Here is an 18,339-nt window from a genome sequence, read left to right on the forward strand (position 1 = left end):
TTTGGCTTCCATATCAGGTGATATTGGAAGTCCAAATCCTTTTTCCTTCGACTCCTAGCCATTACAATTTTATTTTCTTCTCTCAAAACCATATCAACTAAACCAACAAGTGCTGAAAAGTGGAAAATTACGGTTCAAACCTACATCCCAACATATCAAACGTTTAATGTTTACAAATATTATCTCTACTTACATGACTTAATTTTCTTTTTTTCAGACCAGTTAATTCAAATAGTCAAATCCCACAGTTCATTTGTGATGATCATATTTAAAGCTTGAACAAAACTCTTTATGTACTAGCCCATTGAGATTGACATCAGGATGAATCGAATTTGAGACCATGAGAAGAACATACTCAAATGTCTCAAGACAACACCACTAGACCAACCTAAGTGAATTTATTTTTGATTCTATATTTCTTGTAACATTTATAATAAAGGGAGTAAACAAAGAGTAGTTTTTTGATTTTATGTGATCAAGATGAGTTGATTGAAATTGAACAATTGTTGTTACAATTAATGTTAGAGGATAATATAAGTGCTCTGTGATATACTAACTGTTTTTTATTTTAGGAAAAAATAATTTATTTAATATTTTTCATGATTTGCTGTAAGAAAAAGATTTTGATTTTTTTTTTCAGGGAAAAAGATTTTGATTTTGTTCCCACATGGAGCAAGTAGGAAAGCAATAGTGACCGTGCGATTAAGATGGATGTACAAAAACGCGTTGTCGTTTAAGCCGTTTGATATTATAAAAGGAGGGAAATGAATCGAAAAGGATGCACCAAAACTCTCTCTCTCTCTTCCTCTTTCTCTTTCTCTCTCTATAATTTATTTATTCATTTTTTATTTATTTAACCACGCGAAGGAGCGAGCGATCTCTGTCACAGAAGAGAACGATGGTGATGCTTAGGGTTTCATGATTCACATTGCGTTTGCGTGTTCCTTCTAGAATTCAATCCAGGTTTTCAATTGGATTTCTACTTAGGGTTTCGCGCATTTTTTCTTTTCCTTCGATCTTCAATTTTCTTTCGAGATCTAGGGTTTATGCTTCCATTCTTCTCATTTTTATCCAATTTTCGTTAATTCATGAAACCCTTTACCCTCTCTTTTAATTGCTTCATTTTCGATTTGCAATAATAATAAAGTTGCGAACCTATTGATTTCTTACTTGGGTGTTCGCATTTTGAAGAATTATTCATTGTTGTTTCGATTCATTTACTCAAATGTGTTAGGAAATGCTATTGGGTATTCAGTGATGAATGTTATTGCACCTGGGAAGAAGATAGAAGAAGAGTGTTGTTAATTGCTCGATAAAGTTTAGATTTTTTTGGTTTAGAGAGAAAATTGTTATCAAAATAACTGAAATTGGTCAATTGGGTATGAGACAAGTGCACCCTTCACTGGGTTTTATCATTTTTTGCGTTAAAATTTGGAGGATAAGACTTGATTCCTGCTTCTGAGAATTTTGGTTTTTGCATAGATTGTTGTGTCGTAGTTGATATGTGCAGTTGTTGGAATTTCATCTTATGGCACCAACTGTTCCCATAGATTTTGCTGGACAAAAGGAATCCAGAAAGTATTCTCAATCACAAGTTATGGGGAAATCAAGAAAATACTCCAAAGGTTATGCTACTGGTTTTGTTCCTGAGTTTCGTCATGTGGTAGAGACTATGGGTGAGTCGGATGGGTTGGGTAGCTCGGGGAGGGTTGATATGGAGCCGACTGCATCGGCTGATTCCTATGCACCGAACAGGAAGCAACTTGGTTTGAAAGGTAACGACGGATATGGTAGTTTTGACATTCCGTTTCAACTATACTCATTGTCTAAAATGTCGGCTATGGAGAGAAAGAATTTGAAATCGAGGTTGATTTGGGAACTTGAACAAGTGAGAAAACTTCAGAAGAAAATTGACAGTATGAATTCGAACATTGTTGGATTATCTCCGTCGAGTGACATAAGGAGCTGCAGTGTGGGACAGAAAAGGCCTCAGCTGGAGAGCCAACACAGTATACGGCAAGCATCGGTGCCACATGGTAAGAAAAGACCCCTGCCAGGGCGTAGTGGTCCCAAGACAAAAAAAAGTATGTCTGGACGTTTTGAATATCCAAAAACTGCTGCACCAATGGCTTCATATGCTACATTAATGAAACAGTGTGAGAACTTACTTAACCGTCTGATGTCTCATCAATTTGGTTGGGTTTTTAATGAACCAGTCGATGTTGTTAAATTGAACATTCCGGATTATTTCAATGTCATCAAACAACCAATGGATTTGGGTACTGTGAAGAGTAGGATAACATCTGGTAAATATTCAAATCCCATGGATTTTGCTGATGATGTGAGGCTGACTTTCAAAAACGCAATGACTTATAATCCACCTGGCAATGATGTGCACAGCATAGCATTGGCACTTAGTAAAGCCTTTGAAAAAGGATGGAAGTCCATCGAGAAGAAAATTCCTGTCATTGATCATCGTGTCCCATCTGAGCCTTCAAAACCTACTTATGTAGAAAGTGTAATTTCTGACCCAATTCCCCCCACAAAAAAGAAGAAAATGACACCAAACGACACTTTTACCAAGCCAGAACCTGCTGAAAGAATTATGACTGACATGGAGAAGCAGAAATTGAGTCAACAGTTGGAGGATATGCTTGGAGACTTGCCTGATTCCATTCTTGATTTCTTGAAAGAGCAAAGTCGCATCGCAGGAGGGCAAACGAACGATGATGAAATTGAGGTTGATATTGATGCTCTTAGTGATGATACCCTGTTCAAATTACGTAAGCTTCTTGATGATTATTTGCTGGAGAAGCAACAATTTCAGCCAAAAGCTGGACAGTGTGAAACAGAGGTCTCTCTCTCTCTCTCTCTCTCTCTCTCTCTCTCTCTCTCTCTGTGAGTGTGTGAGTGAGTGTGTGTGTGTGTGTGTGTGTGTGTGTGTGTGTGTTTGTGTGTGTGTGTGTTTACATTTCTGTTTAAAGCATATGATACATCAATAAATCTAATAATTTGTATGAAATCATGATATTAATCTGCCTTATGATACTTTCAATTTAGCAGTTGAATTGTTAAAATTTGACATTTAGGAACTATAGGAGAAACTATTAGGAAAAATTTAGAGTTTAATGAGTTGGATCCAAATATGGTTTATGATAAAACATTACAGCGTAATTTGATTCATGTAGCCAACCCCACTTAGTGGAATAAGGCTTGGTTGTTGTTGTAATTGTTGAAATTTGACATTTAAAAATTTTATTGCATGGAATGTGTTACCGTGTAAGCACATCCTCACTTGTATATGCGTGTTTAAATGCCGTAAACTATCATTTTATGCAGGTCTGTGCGTAAATCATCTATTTTCTGTATCTCATCTGACTTAATTTTTGCTTGATTTTCGTGCAGCTTCTTAATGAATCAGGGTTTAGCAATTCATCCATGCAACCTTCTAAAGGTAAATTGTGTACTTTCTTTTCTCTTCTTTTCGCTTTGCAAGTGATGTTGCATCCCTATGGTACAAGTGTCAACATTAATTGACTCTAACTGCGATCCTTTATTTTCACTCCAAATGCCAGGCAATGAACTGGTTGAGGAGGACGTGGACATCGTTGGTGGAAACGATCCGCCTAATTCAAATTATCCTCCACTAGAAATCGAAAAAGATGGAGTCAACAGAAACAGTAAATGCAGTAGTTCAAGCAGCTCTAGTAGTGAATCTGGCTCATCATCCAGTGGTTCGTGTTAGTGCATACTTTTGATATGTTTCCGATTCCAGGATATGCTTATAGTCTTCTAATTGCAGTGTGTATACCCAGAACTCCATTTTTATTTCTTTTGGATGTGGTTTCCCTTGCTGTCGTACAAACCAAATCTCTATGAATTTTCAAGTCCTTAAACTATTTTACTTTTTTTTTCCCGGCTCCTAATCAATATTTTAGGTATAATTCATTTATGTAATAATTTTGGACTGCTTCATCAACCAGATGTTTCAGTGTCAATTTTGTTTGCCTTAATGATATTCCTCTCACTCAACTATCTCATTAACAAAGCGGTATGGTGTAAAGTGGTTGCCAGTAGGAACTTGTATATTTTTCATGTCTGAATATTTCATTCGTTGTTGTTTGTGTTTGACCTCAGTTGCAGCTAGTTTAGTCTTTTGTTTTAAATTTGTGTTTCTTTCAGACATCACATCTGGACAGCATTGTAATTAATATGCTAGAAGTGTATACTCAATAAGTTGTTGGTTTGTTGGTTAATTTTAATGCATTATGGTGTAAAAAAAAGATGAACGTAGTTTTTTTTTTCTCCAGTATTTCTCTTATAAATTCAGTAGCTATTGTCGATTTTCTACTTGCTTGGCTTATGATGATTGAAAAACCAGACGCTTGTCAATTTTAATGAATTTTTCTGTATGCTGGAATATTTTATCTGACTGTTGCAATTGTGGCACCACAGATTCAGATTCAAGTAGTTCATCTGGTAGCGAGTTAGATACTGCTAAAGCGTCAGAACCTCTTAGTTCTAAGGTGATTGGGGTACATACAGTATCAAAAATTATGTTATTCATAGAATGCAATTTTCATATGCTTTGACCATTTTCTTTGTTAAAAAACCGCTATGAATTGCAGGAAAATGTGGGACCTGGCTTGACTTACGATCAAAACAGGGGGGATCCTAGTAATCCTGAAACTGGAAATGGTGGGTCCCAAACTTTATGGGCTTTTGTAACCATGTGCATATTATAGTTTCTTGGCATGTTTTTTGATGAGGATCTGCCCGCCTTTATTGCTTTCTTGCTCATTCTCTCTTTCTTGTATAGATTCAACTAACCTGGGTATCCAGGCTGACCAGAGTTTGCAGACTAAGCCAGATACTATTGAATCAGAGAGCCACCTAGATGGTAAGCTTGAAAAATGCAGAAATATGTCTGCTATTAGTTTTTGAGCATGATCTCACACTTCATGCTGTAATATTTTAGGGGAGGGTGTTGCGTCTAAGAGGCAAGTCTCTCCTGAAACTCTCTACCGTCGAGCTTTATTAAGGAGCCGGTTTGCTGACACCATACTGAAAGCTCAAGAGAAAACCCTTGAAAAGGTTTGTTAAGGGGGGGGTAATATGGTAGTTGAGGTTTTAATTTGTTGCAGTAATAGACTAGGCTGTGTTTTTTAAACATCAAAATTTGAGAAATTTGAGAAACACAATACTTTTGAAAAACATCAAAATTTTAAGTGTTCAGTTTTTGTCTGTGTCTCACCAGTAGGGAATTTCTATTATTGCTAAAGTAGTAAATCTGGTAATTGCTAATTTACCATCATTGCTGCCTTTCATGAAAGTTCTGCCATTATGCAAGTTTTATATGAAAGTTTGTGTTTCAATTCCAACTTGATCTCAGGATGAAAAACGTGACCCTGAAAAGCTTAGGATTGAGCGAGAAGAACTTGAGAGGAGGCAGAAGGAAGGTTTGTTTTTTTTCTTCTTTTCTTTTTACCTTGTATTTTTTTTTTCTTTCTAAATGGTTAGATGTCAATCTTTAATAGAATACTGCTTCTGTTTTTAATGAATTGTCTGATTGCTGATTGTTTTTGTGTGTATCAGAGAAAGCTCGATTGCAAGCAGAGGCAAAAGCTGCAGAAGAGGCCCGGAGGAAAGCTGAAGCAGAAGCTGCAGCTGAAGCCAAAAGAAAGAGGGAGCTGGAGAGAGAAGCAGCCCGGCAGGCTTTGCAAAATGTAAGCTGAATAGATATACATCCATATATAAATTAAGCTTCCTGGTATGTTTCACTGAACAGCTCTGTTTGCAGATGGAGAAAACCGTTGAAATCAACGAGAGCTGTCAATTTTTGGAAGATCTAGAAATGTTGAGTGCTGTACATGATGAAAATACACCAAGTTTCAAAGAGGAGGCGAGCCCAGATGATCATCAAAATGGATTTGGTGGGATCAAGCTGCAGGGAAATCCCTTAGAGCAGTTAGGATTGTACATGAAGGTTGATGACGAGGATGAGGAGGAGGAACTGCCTCAGAGTGCTGCAGAGCCATCGAAAGATGTAGAAGAAGGAGAAATTGATTGATGTTACCCCCCATTAATTGCTGAATCATTTGAACAAAAGTGGTTCTGAGCAGTAGTTGCTGGATTTAGTGACGCTGCTATGGATCGTGGAGTTTAATCAATATTTGTATGGTCGGATACTGGCTCCACTCTTTACGAAGTTTGAGGACGGGGTCGTAAAAACATAGAAAAAGGGAATGAAGTTTGGATTTGGTTTTCTCCTTTCTGATTGAATTTGATTTTAACCGGACTTGCCCAATTTTGTCTGCAAAAATGAACTCATTTGCAACGAGTTCTGCGCCTGATCTTGAGTAGTTAACTTCACTCACATTGTAAAATATTTTAGATCTGAAGTAGAAATTAATTCTTCCTATTTTTTTTTTTTCTTCATTGAAAGCCTTAGAATCTGGTGTGAAGATTTCTTTTACTTGGTTATTATTTCCCAAATGAATCGATGAGAAATGATTCCAACAAGACAGATGGGTCAGTCCAACAAGACAGATGGGTCCAACAAGACAGATATACTGCATAGTAAGTTAAAGTGAAATTTTGCCCCTCATATAGAGTAGATAAAATTGTATGGCCGTGATTTAATGATTTGGGACACGCAAACATGTCATGATTTTCTTGACATGCTATTTGTTTTTTATTTTTTGAAGAAATTAAACCAGCCCATCAAAATTGACACCAACGATAGGCTAGGCATGTATATCGTTTTAGGAAACAGTTTCATTTGTTTTTTTTTCCGAGACAGATAATATGAATTTTTTAAACATCACAAATAAACTAAATTACCATAGTGTTTCTACACTGCAAAATTTATGCACATTTCTCATCCTAACTGTACACATTTTACTCAATAATGCTTAATAGCATCAGTCCTCAAACACACCTTCATCTGACAATCTAGAAGTCTCAGTCCCATTAACATGAATTTGATCCGAGGCATTAGTACCAAGACTGCTCAGAATGCTGAAGTCAAAGTCATCATCATCATCGTCATCGTCCTCTTCTTCTTCGGCAGCTTCACCTTGCTTTGAATACTCGTCAACTTCTTTTGACTGATGTTTTACGCTATCTTCGTACGGCATCTCACACCAAACAGTACCCTTGCCCACAATTGATTTGTTATGGGTATCTGTCATCCTCTCTTTCCTGCTCTTTTCTGAATTCTTGGGTTCCCCCCAATAGTCATAACGATACAGAGGACTTTCAGGATCATACTGGTCTTTACCAAAAAAACTAGCATCAACATACCTTCCTGGCTCTTCCAATGGCAGACCAAGAGTTTTACGACTGCGAAAAGGGAAAAAATTTAGTAAAAATCAACGCATCATAACAGGAAATGAGGATGAGAAGCATTAACATAACAGTACCAGCTGATGTCTCTGATCAATGCTTCTCTTTCTTCAAATGATCTACGCCAATGCATGAAATCATATTCATCCATCTCAATATTGCGCTTCAATGTAGTGATTTTGTAGTCCTCACCTCTATCCTTTGCTTCCTTCCATAGTTTCTTATGGAGCTGTATCACCAAAGGTTATCTCAGATTTATGAAAGAGAACAACACAACTATTTTCCTTATATTAAACTGAAGTCTTAACAGCAGATTGACTGGTCAAGGAACTTTTGTGCAATTCAAGAAAATATCCATAACAAGACAAAAGGTTGAGTTGAAAAGAAAATTATCAAACAATCATAGGACTCTATTTTTGAGAAGTACATTTCTAAAAAGTTGGTAAGATTTTGGACAACAGAAACGACAAAAGCACTAGCGGATAATCTGATATCAAGCTTATGAAAAAAGGGTGAAAACTCATGCAGAGAATAATTGGTTTCAAGGGCTTCCTTTAAAAGGCATGAAGCGGTCCCTAGAGCCAGTGGTGTAATATGCATTGCCAATAACAAGAAAATATTTTTATCAAAATATAAAAGGAAAGTTGACCTCACGCTCAGCAAGTGCAGCCTCTAAGTCCAGCTCTTTAACACTTGTTTTCTGCCAAAGTTAAAAACAATATGTAAATTAATAAGCGACCAAGTGAATGTAAGTTCAGTGTGTATAGGTTGGTTGGGAAGAAAAAACCAAATCAGTTTAAATTGGATTAAGATATTGATAATCCAGTTTACGTCTGATTGTTTATCTCTTATTATTTTTTCTGTGCATTATTATTTGTGTATTTTTCTTTGCTAACCAGCGGCAGATAGGTTAATATTTCGTAACCTACTCTGCCTTTGAACTCAATCCTTGTATGAATTCACAATCACATGAGAAAGATTATCCCTTAATAAAATTACACGCCATCAGAGCTTTGTCTCTGATCCACAGACTGTCCTCCAATGATAAAAATACACGAGACTGTAATAACTAAGACTCCTCAACAATCTCTACCACAGTAAGGACTTCTTGGTCAGTGTTTCTGCATGCAGTCTTAAGGGGAAAAAGGCCATCAGTATATCAATGTGGATGGAAGATCCTCCCCATTTCTTGGGCCCTATACTTGTAACTGATTTGGCCCAATTCGGGTCTTTGTTTATCAATATATTTGAGGTATTACAAAAAAAGGCATTTAGAAGAGCTTATTTAGAACTTGTTTGAGTTTATCTCATGATATATGGACTTACATTAGTGTTTAGGTACATTTGTAAAAATACAACAACAACAACCAAGCCTTATCCCACTAAGTGGGGTCGGCTACATGGGTCAAATGACGCCATAGCGTTCTATCAAAAATCATATTTGGATCCAACTCATTGACCTCTAAATCTTTTCTAATGGTTTATCGAATGGTTTTCTTAGGTCTTACTCTACCTCTTTTAACCTGACTCTCCTCCATTTGATCTACTCTTCTTACAACGGCATCTACGGGTCTTCTATCTACATGTCCAAACCATCTAAGCCTATTTTCTACCAACTTTTCTACTATAGGTGCTACGCCCACTCTCTCTCTAATGGTGTCATTCCTAGTCCTATACTGTCTAGTCTTACCATTCATCCAGCGCAACATCCTCATCTCCGCTACACTTACTTTACTCTCGTGTTGGCTCTTAACCGCCCAACACTCCGTACCATACAACATGTCGGTCTGACTGCTGTCCGATAGAACTTTCCTTTCAGCTTAAGTGGTACTTTCTTATCGCACAAAACACCTGAGGCTCTTCTCCATTTCAACCACCCAGCTTAAATACGATGATTTACATCTGCTTCTATTTCTCCGTCATTTTGTACTATGGACCCAAGATATTTAAACCATGTAACTTGAGGTATGATATGATCTCCAACTTTCACCTCCAAGGTAGACCCACTTCTCCTTTTGCTGAAGTTACATTCCATATACTCCGTCTTGCTTCTACTCAGGCGAAAACCATACGCTTCTAAGGCTTGCCTCCAGGTCTCTAGCCTCCCATTTAACTCCTCCCTCGACTCACCAAGCAAGACTACATCATCTGCAAAAAGCATACATCTTGGTGCTAACTCTTGGATGTGTTCCGTCAGTACATCCAAAACTAAAGTAAAAAGATAAGGACTTAGGGTTGACCCTTGGTGCAGTCCTATTATTATGGGAAAATCTACAATATCCCCATCCTGCGTCTTCACACTAGTCGAAGCTTCCTCATACATATCCTGGATAGCTCTAATATAGGCAATCCTCACCCCTTTCTTCTCTAGGGCTTTCCACAAAATCTCTCTAGGGACTCTATCATACGCCTTCTCCAAATCAATGAAAACTAAGTGTAAGTCTTTTTTATCCGTCCGATAACGCTCCATCACGCGTCAAAGTAAGTAGACCGCTTCCATAGTCGACCTCCCAGGCATAAAACCAAATTGGTTATCCGTAACGTGAGTCTCTTTTCTTAGTCTACGCTCAATTACCCTTTCCCATAACTTCATGGTATGACTCATTAGCTTAATTCTCCTATAATTCGCGCACTGTTGTATATCCCCCTTGTTCTTATAGATCGGATACATTTGTAAAAATAATATCAATAATTTATGATAAGTTCACAAACTAATTTCAGCTTATTTTAGTAAACTCAATAGAAAAGCTTATGTATAAGTGTTAAACTAAACTCCCTAGAACAACTTATTTAAGGAGCGTTGTTTACTCAAATCAAATGTGTCCTTGATTTCTAATTCAAAACAACTTTAATTTTGATATTTTTATACTACATATAATACATATATTATAGGGGATTTTCATGAACTGCTTAACATAGACTCTCTCCGCAAAGGAATATAAGCAAACATTCATCAATATACGCATATTATGAAAAACAGTTAATCACATTTAATTTACGCAATCTCAATAAAAAAATTAAGTCAATTGCCCAAGTTACCTTCCATGACCAAGAAATTAATTCATTTAAATACAAAATGCTAAACTAAATGACGGGTATTTTAGAGATATTATCATTACATATGAGAGAAGTAGTTAATTTAGCTTATAATTCACTCCAAAAAATAATTTTTGCTTATAATTCATTCCAGAGTAGATAATTTCAATATAGCAGCCATCTGCTATTTGGTATCCCGCTATGCTTGGAATTGAAAACTACAGGCAAAATACCTTTTGTGTCCTTTAAGTTTGACAAAAATACCAGGTTAGTGCTTTAAGTTTTATAAGTTTCAAATAGGTCCTTTAAGTTTTTTAAGTTTCAAATAGGTCATTTAAGTTGTTAATTTAATGCATCTATTTGAAGTTTTTTAAGTTTTTAAGTTTCAAATAGATCCTTAAAAGGGTAATAAGGACCTATTTGAAATTTAAAAAACTTAAAGGACTAACCCGGTACTTTTGTCAAACTTAAAGGACTAAAAAGGTATTTGGCCAGAACTATATTAACATTTGAAGTATCCAATATAGATCTGGTTTAAAGTTCATTGCTTTTTTTGTTGAATGGCAAATGTTAATAGTTTGTTAGATTAATATTTACTCCTCCATCTGGGTTTGAACCCACAACCTCCAACTCCGTTCCTAAGTCGTACAAGATTAGTTACTATTTCCTGACTTTCTATGACTTAACACGAATAATTGAACAATAACTATTTCATATCCAGAACAACAATAAGAATAGAACTCACCATAGTTATTTTTGGTACTAATGCATTCTTATAAGGAACTTTTGTCTGCTGAACTGATTTTTCTTCATCAAAATCATCTTCGTCAACCAAGTCTGATAGCTTTTTGCCTTTATATTTATCAGGATTAATATCCATATCATTCAAAATCATTTGCTCAGCTACATTAATCTGCCACAACTGCAAAAAAAAAAAAAAAAAAGTATTCTTGTGATGGACAAGTGAAAATTATCCAATCATTGATTTCAGGAAAGAGAAAAATGCAGAAAAGAAAGAACATATCACAGATGCAAGAAATAGAATGCTTCACTTCCGTCAGGCCTAAGCTTCCTAGAATTCCAACAGATTCCGTCTCTTTCGCTTCCATTCCCTCCCTCATATCTATGCACCCTTCATGATTGATTGGCAGCCACCTCCCCATTCTGTTAGGTTCCTTTCTAACAGACTCCCCACCTCAATTGTGTGATCATGCCCTTATCATTACTACCCCTCTTAATTCTATTTCTTAGTGCAATCCCCTCTACTTTCTTTGGTACATCTGAACAGGGCCCTAAATAATCCCAGTAACAGGGTGCCCAGTAGAATCATTATAAATTGTGACGCAAAGTATGGAAAGTAACACAATGAAAGAGGTTCATGTTCCCGTCGCATATCATTAAGTTTCAAGTGATATTTTACCAGCACACCAAATTTCATTCGTCATGAAACCAGTAAACTGGAACACAGCAAAAGGTTACTGTGTAAAATTATTGTTACAAAACAAGTGTTGCAACTCAAGTGACTGCTTGATCCCATAACAGGGCCACCCTGATTTCACATTAGCCCACCCTTGCATCTCCAAGACAAAGTTCTACGAGAAAAAAATGTTACCACAATACTCGGACATAAAATATAAATGTGACTGAAGACTATACGCTTGTAACAGATGCCAATAGGACTAACCAAGAACTTGTGAAAGACAACCATTCTATTTTCATAGTGATGTAGTTATAGGATGCCAAAGTGGCCTAACCAATACCTTTGTTACTTATTGCCCTATTTCATTGTTTAGACATCAAAGGCAAAAAATCAAATAAAGGAGGAGAAACTGCAATTGCATCATACCTAACAGTACAGATTACTTAGTATTTTATAAAGTCAACCTACCAGTCCATATTATAATTGCATTGCCATGCTATAGTAAGTATGTTATGTGCATATTACTCTGAAAATATTAGCGTTTCAACATTCACCGAACAAAGGGCTCTCAATATCTATTGAACATAGGTGGTGGATCAATTATGCATAAAAATATAAAAAAACTATAAAACAGACAAGTTTTTCTACGAAATCAAAAGAATTAAAGTATTTTAAACTACAACCAGAGCAGTTATACTAATTTTAGTCAGGAAATAATGGACAAAGCTAGTAAAAAGCGGCCAATTTATTTGGGATCCATATTATCACACAATATTATGCACTTTAAGAGTCAAAATCAACAAAGGACGGCTTCATTACCACAAAGCTAATTCAGCATCTGAAGCTTTAGCTATATGAGCTAGTCATGTAATGGAATTATCAGAGTGGGGCAGTCGGTTATAAACACAACCCTTTATCTTCTATGGCCGGAGTTGCCCAGGAACATTGTTACCATAATGACTGAATCATAAGCAAGCTCCTCAATCTATTCAATTAGTTTTGTGGCCTCATATTTTTTACAATGGCACTGAGTTGATCAGTACCAAAATAAGGTTGATGAGATCAGCTTTAGCATTTAAATATATGCAACAATCGATCCTAGTGACAAAAAATAGCATATATGCTAATTTTGTAACTAACGCACATGTTTGTACTTCTTTATTAGAATGGTAGTTATTTCGTAAGTCCCATTGTTTGTGCAAGATCCAACTGAACATCAACACAGACAGACACAGGTTCATAGGAAACCTTTAGAATGTTCGTTCTTATTTGGCTTCACATTTATGCAGGTGTAAATAGGATCTTGAATGGGGTCCATAACCACACGAAGGATGAGGGTGGAAACAGGTTATAAACAAAACAGCCTATACACACACAAGGGATTTGGAACCACTGTCTGCTTGTATAAGAGAAAGTTACCATAACCTAGAACCAGCATTGATGTCTATTGTTCCTTGTGGAAGTCCATAAGAACATACCTTTTCAACATATGGGTGATTAGAAAATAGAGGTTCTTCCTCTGGCTTGTCTCCTGGATCTTTTCTAGGAATAGGAGGCCTTCCACAGTCACGCTGCAAATTTTAAAATATCAATTAGAAAAAATATGATCATAATAATGCATAACTTTGATATCAAGACATATCTGACAGCATGGATATACATTTGAACTTTTACTCGTTAAAAACAAAAGCATGGATTACATCACAGCAAAGTTACAGTACAAAGAGCTTCAGAGTTTGATCAATGCAAAAAGAAAAAAAAAAATCTGCAAAAAGATTGAGGTGGTTTAGGGAAAGGTGCAAACCCGCAATTCATCTGGATTAGTATCTTCGTCACGGTGAAATATTGGTGGGAAGTCAAATCTATTAAAGCTGAAGTATCAAAATGAAAAATATGTTAAAATTATCAATTGTAATCAAATTAATAAAGTTAGAAATATGTATTATGAAGCGCTGTTTATAGAAGGTTGAACATCACAAACACATAATCGTACATCAGATGATCTATATTTGGATCCACAAAACGAAGTTCGATCGGGAACCGGAAGCGATAAGGATCTCGCTTTGCCTACAAAGTAAAAATGTGAATGAGTTAATAAGTAGAGTAAACATTCATTACAAGAAAACCACTTATGGCCAAACAAGGATATAATTGAACTATGTATATATTATAGAATCAGTAATATAGCCTTGTGTGTCCTACCTACATTGCCTATAAAAAAAATGCAAAAAAGCTTAAAGTAAGGATACACAAGAAACAATTTCAGTCACATGCAACCAATGACATGGTTAAATGGTGAATTATAGTGGAAAGTTGAAACAAGGGTAGACCTTTCTTCAGTGGCGTAGCCAGGACCTGGAATCAGGGGGTTCAAACTTTCAAACTTTAATTAATTATAATTATAATAATATATATTACAATGTACTAAAAAAATTGCATACGTATTTGACAATTGTTCTCTGCGCAATTTACTCTTCACAATCTTCATGCATTAGCGAGGGTCGTAAGTTTTAAAATCATAAACTTTGTCAATTTACACTTCATGAGAGAGAATTTATTTATTTTTATTATTTATTACAATAAAAATATGTAACATATTTTATGTTGATAAAAGAATTATTACTAACAAAGTTACAAATTTGAGGAAGATCTATAAAAAAAGGATAAAGAAAAATTTCAAGGAGGGTCCAAATACATAAATACTTTGAAATGCCTCAAAACCAATACAAGTCAAGTATGTAACTTCAACTCACTGGCAATGGTTTTGTTTAATTTCCCTACATAACCTAACCTGGTTCGACTCCCACAAGTAGATTTTAAATTGCAACTTATGAATTAATTACTCCAAATATTATATAAATTGCAACTTATGAAATAATTAATATTATAACTAGTTGTAGTCTGTCATTGGACACTGCAATGTCAGTGAGCTTAATCTGAGCCAGCGTACTAACTAGCAACTACAAAGTGAAAGGAGAGGTGCAAGTGTGGTGCAATGTCCAAATTTGAGGGGGTTCATTATAAAAAAACATAAAATTTTGAACGTAAATTTAAGAAGTGAGGGGGTTCACTTGAACACCCTGACCCCTACGTGGGTCCGCCCCTGCCTTTCTTAGTACCAAAAATGGACGAATAAAAGAAAGAGGCATCAACCACCGAGGCCAGAGGTGCCCAGGTTTGACACTCAGACCAACATATTGATGGATAAGGCTTGAGATTGGGTCTTCAGTTGGGTTAAACATATCACCCCCTTCCCTTTGGAATGGGGTGAGCAATGAACTGGAAAAATGGACACCTGATGTGGGGATACCAACAGAAACTAGGGACAGTGCCTCTGATGGGTAAGTGGGAGCTTGCCCCAGTTGTTGCACACTAGAGAGAGAAAATTCACCTTGTATAATACAATTTGAGCTAGAGTTCCTATTTCAAAACATGAACATAACAACGTGAAGAAAAATGCAGCACCAACTAGTTTCCTATCGATGAGTTAAAAAAAACTACAATTTGGCAGGTAACAGTACGGGTTAAAGGCACCATCACTGTATTATCAAGTATATAAGGTAAGTATTAAGTGACAAGTGTGGAATATTCTCAACTAGTGACTGAAATACTCACCGTAATTTCAACAATGACGGTCATACCCACTTTTATGTGATGGCGAATCCAAAACCAATCATTGTTCTTTATAGGAACCCACCTAGAACACGTTACAGTAGATGAATATTCCAGAAGAAAACTTGCATAAAAGTAAAAGCTAAAACAGTGACACTGAACAAGATAACAATGCTACAGAAGTAAAGCCTATAAGTTACTCGTGATAACAGTATGAAGTGCTGCTGGTACACAGCAGCAATAAACAAAAGAAAATATGCAATAACCCATGGCAGCATATAAAGAGAAAACAATGTCTCCTAGTCAAGGATCAAAGAAAGAGAAAACAATCTCAGTGTTGAATAGTTTTCAGTAAACTGGGCTACCACATGATACAAAAGAGACAGTATGATTTCCCTGTAGCTCTAGTCTGTAAACAACCAGTACTATGCATCCAAAGTCTAAAGATTTAACAAGTCTCAGGTGTGTTTCTCTAGGTACTTGTTTTGTTTCTGCCATGGCTTTGGATGTAATGAAGCATTTCAGTGCTGGTACAAATGCTTGTGAAGATGCTTCTCCCAATTTATTGCACCACATGATATTGATTAAACATTCTAAAGTTGTAGATATAGTTATTAACTTAGCAAGAATATCATTGTGGAAGCAACTCAATATTTCTTACTCCAGCATCCAAAACAATGAGGAAATGAACACCCAATACAGAAAAAGTTAAGGGAACACTTAAAAGATGGACAGAGGGATTGGTATGTACCCATCGTATACTCCACCAATGTCAACAAATGCCCCTTGATAGAGATGCAAAGTTGTCACCTTCCCCACACAAATCTGCAATGAAAAATTATCATGTAAGCATTTATGAAAACTCGAACCTCAATCCTACATATTTATTTACTAAAAATTATGATACAGAAAAAGACTGATTTTAATTGTACGAATGCAAATGAAGCCAAACAAAAATAGGATCATCTAATGGACTACAAATACAGTTGTCCAATTAGGGACATCATAACTGATCAAACCAAAAAGAAGAAAAAACTGTGACAACATGATGCTTCCATTAAAGGGTAAATTCGGTTATTCGTAGTCTTCTTAAACAAAATTTCCAGTCAGCAATTGAAAAATGTAACATTCACGTTGTCATAACTGAAAAGATCACTGTGCATGCCTAATGAAGCTGAAAAGATCACTGTGCATGCCTAATGAAGACTAGCCTAGTCCCGCCATATGAAATCAGTTTCTTCCAAGCAGCACAAAATGATAGAATGCAATGCTTGCCCGTGTGCATAAAACCATAATAGCAGTAATTCGAAACAACCAGGTGAATATGAAAACAGACTAATACCATAGGAAATCTTAAGAGCGCGATACTGATAAAAAGTAAAGCATCGACTTTATAGACAACAGCAATACAATATAATCCATAATGAGTATGAACTAAGAATTGTGAAATAGCTTACTTGGCCAGGATAATAGAATGGTAGCTCGTACTGCAAAAACCATTCAAAAAAGTAGTTAGCCCCAGAACAATTTTACTCTCTCACATTCCAAATACCTACAAACGTAAAAAAAGAATCGTAAATTCATCATATCCTACCATGCCATCCTTGTAATCCTTGCCTCTTTTCCTCCTCCCAGGGTGATAATCTTGGTCTAACTGTAGCACTCACATCACAATTAGCATTATCAATCCACATAAACCAAATCAAAAAACTATGAATGCACATTGTAATTTAAACAAGTATGAAATGAAATTGAAGAAACCTTATAAGATTCCTCTTCCAATAAATCCTTATTAGCTTCCACCCACTCATTATACTGTTTCAAAAACACCTTATACCTATCCAAACACACATCATCAGTTTCAGTTCTAACACCATTTTCAATATCCTCCAACCTCACTCTCTTCGCCTCCATCTTATGCGCTTCACGAATAAACGCAAGCTCTTCTCGATCCACCTCCCACCCTCTTGGAGGCCAATCCCTCGGCGGAACCAACTTCACCACCAACGGTCCTGCCCATTTAGTCTTCAACTCCTCCGGAACATCTTCCTTAATCTCAAACTGCTTCGCCAAATACTCCTCTTCCGTCACTCCCATTTCCTCAATCTTCTTCTTCCTATACCTAGGGTTCAACATTCTAAAAGCTTCAATCGACTCCGGCGAGCTCAGAGGAACTTCTTCACCTTCGTTGAGACTCGTCCGCGCGAATTCGGCTTCAGGAGTGAGAATCTCTTCCCATGGAGCCCAACCGCGTTCGATCCAGTTGCGGCGACGTGCTTCGTCTTCAGATTCTTTGGTTTTAGGGCCGAAGGTTTGGAGGAAGGTTTCGTCGACGGGGAATTCATCGGAGGTGAAGGATTTAGCGACGGTGGTGAGAGGTGGTTTGCGGTGGAGTAGAGGTGGTGGATGACGGTGGAATAAGGGAGAGGGTTTAAGGTTTAAGGGTTTAGGGAAAGTGAAGAGATAAGAATTGGGGAAGACTTGCATTGCTACACCTCACTTCACAAAACTATGTAACTTGATTGTTATGTAGATATTGAGCGGATAGATAAAGTTCAAACATTTAATATGGCAACGAGTAATGATATTTTGACATCCATTTGTTGACAACCTTGTTTTTCTCACTTTTTATTGGTCAAAAACAATGGAGAAAGAAAAAGGAAGAGAGAATAACAACATCATGTGAGTATGAGAGAGAAAGTTGTCCAAAAGTTGTCAAAAAGTGGTTGTCAAAATATCATTTCTCTTCTTATAAATATCTGTAAAAAACTTGCCTAATATAAATATGTAAGACATAAATACCCGCTCCATTTGCTAATTTTTGTTTTTAGCTATTGAATTTGTATTGTAACAAAAAAAAATATTTGAATTTATATTACATCGATATACTAAGTAATGCTCCCTCCTCCATCTACCATGGGGCA

The 18,339-nt window shown here is 36.3% G+C and overlaps 2 protein-coding genes across 3 annotated transcripts; one reads left to right on the top strand and one right to left on the bottom strand.

Annotated features, from left to right (window-relative positions):
• Positions 1-780: 780 nt before the first annotated feature.
• On the top strand, positions 781-6,438 carry LOC146940223 (transcription factor GTE10-like). Of its 2 annotated transcripts, none has more exons than XM_085753893.1 (10): positions 781-2,854; positions 3,406-3,454; positions 3,576-3,740; positions 4,456-4,526; positions 4,629-4,698; positions 4,820-4,900; positions 4,979-5,094; positions 5,393-5,459; positions 5,596-5,726; positions 5,801-6,438. In XM_085753893.1, exons 1-10 carry the CDS (start codon positions 1,529-1,531, stop codon positions 6,068-6,070), a joined length of 2,346 nt encoding a protein of 781 aa, XP_085610019.1. In that variant the 5' UTR covers positions 781-1,528; the 3' UTR covers positions 6,071-6,438. The 2 variants fall into 2 exon arrangements, with proteins under 2 accessions (XP_085610019.1, XP_085610020.1); XM_085753894.1 differs by having other exon boundaries at positions 3,576-3,734.
• Positions 6,439-6,762: 324 nt separating this feature from the next.
• Positions 6,763-17,935, bottom strand: PDE312 (Nucleic acid-binding, OB-fold-like protein). The gene is made up of 12 exons (XM_085753895.1): positions 17,177-17,935; positions 17,010-17,069; positions 16,873-16,902; positions 16,167-16,240; positions 15,419-15,500; positions 13,797-13,870; positions 13,608-13,674; positions 13,282-13,374; positions 11,129-11,305; positions 7,997-8,047; positions 7,425-7,576; positions 6,763-7,344 (listed from the first exon to the last, which is right to left on the bottom strand). The coding sequence occupies exons 1-12, from the start codon at positions 17,900-17,902 to the stop codon at positions 6,924-6,926; spliced, it is 2,007 nt and encodes a 668-aa protein (XP_085610021.1). The 5' UTR covers positions 17,903-17,935; the 3' UTR covers positions 6,763-6,923.
• Between the last annotated feature and the right edge of the window lie 404 nt (positions 17,936-18,339).

This window comes from Medicago sativa, chromosome 3 (genome assembly GCF_051527215.1).
Source record: "Medicago sativa cultivar Bolivia chromosome 3, Bolivia_mono, whole genome shotgun sequence".
NCBI lineage: Eukaryota > Viridiplantae > Streptophyta > Magnoliopsida > Fabales > Fabaceae > Medicago > Medicago sativa.

What these genes read in the sequence shown, in the direction of transcription:
- LOC146940223 (XM_085753893.1), top strand. Translation starts at nt 1,529, where the DNA reads ATGGCACCAACTGTTCCCATAGATTTTGCTGGACAAAAGGAATCCAGA. An exon ending in ATCAGAGAGCCACCTAGATG is followed by an intron (nt 4,901 to 4,978) that starts GTAAGCTTGAAA and finishes GTAATATTTTAG; the next exon opens with GGGAGGGTGTTGCGTCTAAG. An exon ending in CCCGGCAGGCTTTGCAAAAT is followed by an intron (nt 5,727 to 5,800) that starts GTAAGCTGAATA and finishes CTCTGTTTGCAG; the next exon opens with ATGGAGAAAACCGTTGAAAT.
- PDE312 (XM_085753895.1), bottom strand. Translation starts at nt 17,902, where the DNA reads ATGCAAGTCTTCCCCAATTCTTATCTCTTCACTTTCCCTAAACCCTTA. An exon ending in ATCACCCATATGTTGAAAAG is followed by an intron (nt 11,306 to 13,281) that starts GTATGTTCTTAT and finishes TTTTTTTTGCAG; the next exon opens with TTGTGGCAGATTAATGTAGC. An exon ending in CTGCACTTGCTGAGCGTGAG is followed by an intron (nt 7,577 to 7,996) that starts GTCAACTTTCCT and finishes TTGGTGATACAG; the next exon opens with CTCCATAAGAAACTATGGAA.